The sequence below is a fragment of the Halyomorpha halys genome, unplaced genomic scaffold (assembly GCF_000696795.3).
Source record: "Halyomorpha halys isolate HHAL.00 unplaced genomic scaffold, Hhal_1.1 Scaffold240.1, whole genome shotgun sequence".
Taxonomy (NCBI): Eukaryota; Metazoa; Arthropoda; class Insecta; order Hemiptera; family Pentatomidae; genus Halyomorpha; species Halyomorpha halys.
In genome coordinates, this window is record NW_027115703.1 from 889,212 (window position 1) to 893,455 (window position 4,244).

The 4,244-nt window shown below is 30.7% G+C and overlaps 1 protein-coding gene across 1 annotated transcript in view; it reads left to right on the forward strand.

Annotated features, from left to right (window-relative positions):
• Positions 1-1,147, forward strand: part of LOC106680054 (cytochrome P450 4c21) — a 52,527-nt gene extending 51,380 nt beyond the window's left edge. The window contains exon 12 of the mRNA XM_014419513.2: positions 863-1,147. Within this exon, the coding sequence (XP_014274999.2) occupies positions 863-1,032 (170 nt within the window). The 3' untranslated portion in view covers positions 1,033-1,147. The remainder of the gene's footprint in view (positions 1-862) is intronic.
• Positions 1,148-4,244: the final 3,097 nt, after the last annotated feature.

The window sequence follows — 4,244 nt, forward strand, 5'->3', positions numbered from 1 at the left end:
ATTTATTATTTTAAATTATTGACTGATTAAAAGCATTGGTTTTAAAGTATAGAACTTTTTTTTTTAAGTTTTGTTATTATGATATTAGTAAAAATTGCACACATAGACTTCGACAAACGGATGTTTTTCTATTCTCTATGTGTTTTTTAATTGTTGAATAGATCCATTTTTTAAATATATTTTTTTAAATAAAAAAAATTAATATGATGATGGTAATAGGCTAGTCAACCCTAAGCTAATGCTTATCTTTTCGAACTACGCAACTGTAAATTATATACTTCTTTTCTTTGAAATATAATCGCCATTTAGATAAATGATTGAAAAGAGTGTAAAGACAATAAAAAAGTGTTGAAACTATATGGATCTTTTTGTTATAATTAATAAACAATGATGTATTTTACAGGCTAACTCTATTTGTTGTATAATTTGGGTTGCGTCATGAACAAATATATACATTATTATTATTATTATTATTATCATTTCAGGAGTGATGGAAAATTCAAATCTTGAGTTAATTTTGGGACAGCTTAATTAATTATAGTTAATTTTGGGACAGCTTAATAAATTATAGTTGTTTCAGAATATAAGCTTAATAAATTATAGTTCTTTCAGAATATAATCTTAATAAATTATAGTTGTTTCAGAATATAATCTTAATAAATTATAGTTGTTTCAGAATATAAGCTTAATAAATTATAGTTCTTTCAAAATATAATCTTAATAAATTATAGTTGTTTCAGAATATAAGCTTAATAAATTATAGTTGTTTCAGAATATAATCTTAATAAATTATAGTTGTTTCAGAATATAATCTTAATAAATTATAGTTCTTTCAGAATATAAGGAGGATTTTTTTTTCCAGGTATGCATTATGCAATGACACAGTTGAAAATCACATTATCAAAGGTATTGAGAAGGATAAAAGTTTCTCCAGTTAATAAAGACCTAAGGTTTGAAGATTTCGAATTCGAAGCTCAGATACTATTAGAACTGAAAAATCCACCTTTGCTACAAGTCGAGGAAAGAGTCTGACTAAAATTATTTTATATTTAAACAATGATTGTTAATAATTAAGTATCTAATTAATGTGTTTGTTCAATCTTATTACTATCCACTTCTTCTCTCATGCATTATTTAAAAATTTTATTATCATCATACACAATCATTGTGCATCTCATCATGCATATTATGTAAATAGTATTTTGTTATAACATGATATATTTATATAAAACTATAATATTATTTTATATTTTTAAACGATAATAATCCTTAAAGACATAGGGGTTATTCGCTGAAAATATGTATTTTTGTGTGCTTGATGAATATTTTATATTTTAAGGATTATAAATTTATTTATTTTTTGTACCAGAGAACTTAATTCTAGATATAAATATGCTGTAATTTTATTCACAATTATTCAAGGTTCAATGTATAAAATTAAGGATAATAAATGATCAAGCACCATCAATATTTAGTTTTAATCTTAATTCTTCTCAACATAGTTAAAAGAAAATTGATAGTGACAACTAAGAATAAAATTAATGTATTTAACGGAACGCAACTTACCATAAAAGATATTTTAATCTTGCAATAGGGATGCTTCTAAAAGTCAAACCAAAGGGATATAGTCGTTAGAAAGTCATAATTTTTTTTTTACTTTAATGATTAACATCAATTGCATGTGTAAAAGATGTAAAAGACAAACTCTTATTTAAACAAAAAAAGAGGTTTATTTATTCAACTAAAAGAAGATAAAAGTATACAAAAACATTTTCTGAGAAACTCTTTAAAAAATAATTGTTCTGGGTAACCTACGGCAACTGAAAGGTTGAATTGGAGGGGCTATCATAATGTAGGCAATACTAGCGCCCCATATGGCCAACAGTCAAAACTCACATCCTCCATTGCTCTCTGTGGTGAGAAGAAGTAACCAGAGGCTTATTATCTTTTCTTCTGCCAAAAGCAATTCTTCTTTGTTCACACCAAAAATCTACCATGAGTGAGTAGAATTCCTGGAGTTGTTCCTCGAAGCAGAGGAGAGAGCAGCATAGGAATGCGGAAGGAAGAAGGGAAGCATGGAGTAAGTCCACCTAGCAATAGTTAACATCCACATCATCATCAACCACCTCATTATATCTACAATTTTCCATAGCCCAAGCATTCAAAATTAATTAACCCTTTTAACCATAAATATTTCATTTCGCCCCCCCCCCCACACCACCTGTAACTTAGACAATAGAATTTTATTTTCATTTAATCATGTTTTATTTTTCAATTATACAGTCCACTTAAAACCCAACCAGCCAACCAAAAGTGAATGTGTGCCTGGCATTTAGTTGAAGGCATGCTTCATACAAAATATATAAAAAATATCGTTGAAAATGATTTGAGCAATTAGTTAGCCCTAAGATATAGAAACTAATAAGTTAAATAAAAAATAACAAGTCTAAAAGTTTACAATGAACTTCTCAAAATTTCTCTGATCGGGACTAAACGATCATAGATCTCCCTATCTAAAAAAGAGAAATGAAAACCTTTTAATATTCATAACCATTCTGAATCGGTAAAATGACTGCCCCAACTCATCACGATTCATGTGATTCGCTTTGAAAACTCCTCTCAGATATAAAGCCTAATAAAAGTTATAATTTCGAAAGGATCGGTAAATTTGGCATCTCTTGCATTGAAAAATTTGCCGGTATTGAAGATATGAATTTATTAGTACACACTACAGTTTTGTTGATAAAAATATTAACATATTATAAAACTAATTCATAACCTAAAGAAAAATATGAATGTAAAATAGTTTTTTTTTTTTTAATTTTATTTATTTATTTAATGTAATTTACAACTGTACAAAATAATACAATAAGTAAATATGTTGTATGCTTCATATACACTTGAAAATCTTGCGAAGGAACCACCCATTGGTGGAGAATTAAGAATTAATGGGTTAGGATGGTTAAGGAGTTTGGAATGAAAAGACGCATATCTGTTTTGGGCCAAATCTGCAACGAATGTGATGTTAAGGTCTTTGTGAATGAGTTTATTTGTAACGTAATAAGGAGCATCAAGGATTTTACGTAGGATTTTGGATTGTAAGGATTGGATGCGGGAGGAATTCAATGGTTTGGTGGAGCCCCAGAGCTCAATTCCATATGTCCAAATTGGTGTGATTATCGTAGTGTATACTAATTTTTTGTAGTGAATGGGAAGTTTAGAGTGTTTGTCAAGTAAATGTTGTAGCAATCTGAATCTACGAGCAGTTTCTTGTCGTCTCAGTCTTGTGTATGGATTCCAAGTAAGTCTCTTGTCAAGATGGAGTCCTAAGTATCGAATCTGTTCAACAGGCGTTAGTGGTGTATTTAGAAAGGATACTGTAGGACAGGAGAGTAGAGGTTTACGACGGAGAGTAAAGGTGATCTGATGGGATTTGTCAGGATTTATTTTAATTCTTCAGTTTTGACACCATTCTTTAATAGATGTTTTGTGTGTCTGTAGTGTTTCTGATGCATTAGTTGGGTCGTTGTTTACAGACAGTATACATGTTTCATCAGCGTATGTTGTTAGGACTGTGTGAGGGTGAGTTGGAATGTCAGCTGTATAAACCGTATAAAGAATGGGACCTAAGATACTACTTTGAGGAACACCGGCGGACTGAGAAAAGAGAGATGAGTAGGCTAGATTATGATTTACTTTAAAGGTTCTATCAGTGAGGTAGAAGCGGATTATAAGGAAATATGTAGGGGGTAGGAATTGAAGTAGTTTATAGAGCAGACCTGGGTGCCAGACTCGATCAAAAGCTTGTTCAACATCGAGGAAGACTCCCGTGAAGTACATACCGCGCTCCAATGTGGAGGATATGACATCAACCACTCGATGACTCTGTTGTATGGTAGAATGAGATGTTCTAAATCCAAACTGGTGGTCAGGAATAACATGATATGAATAAAGGATTGGATAGAGGCGTTTTAATAAGAGTTTTTCTAGGATTTTGCCCAGTAAAGAAGATGGATATTCAAGTGGCTTGGAGGGTTTGGGAAACTTTTTTATTATAGACATATTCCAAGGGTCAGAGAAATAGGTGGATTGGAGTGTAGCATTATAGATATAGGTAAGGAATAGAATGGCTTTACGAGGGAGCTGTTTCAAAATGTGTGCTGTGATAAGGTCGTGGCAAGGAGCTTTTTTAGAAGGTAATTAGTGGATGATGTTCATTATTTCTGAGGGATGAAAGGCATTAG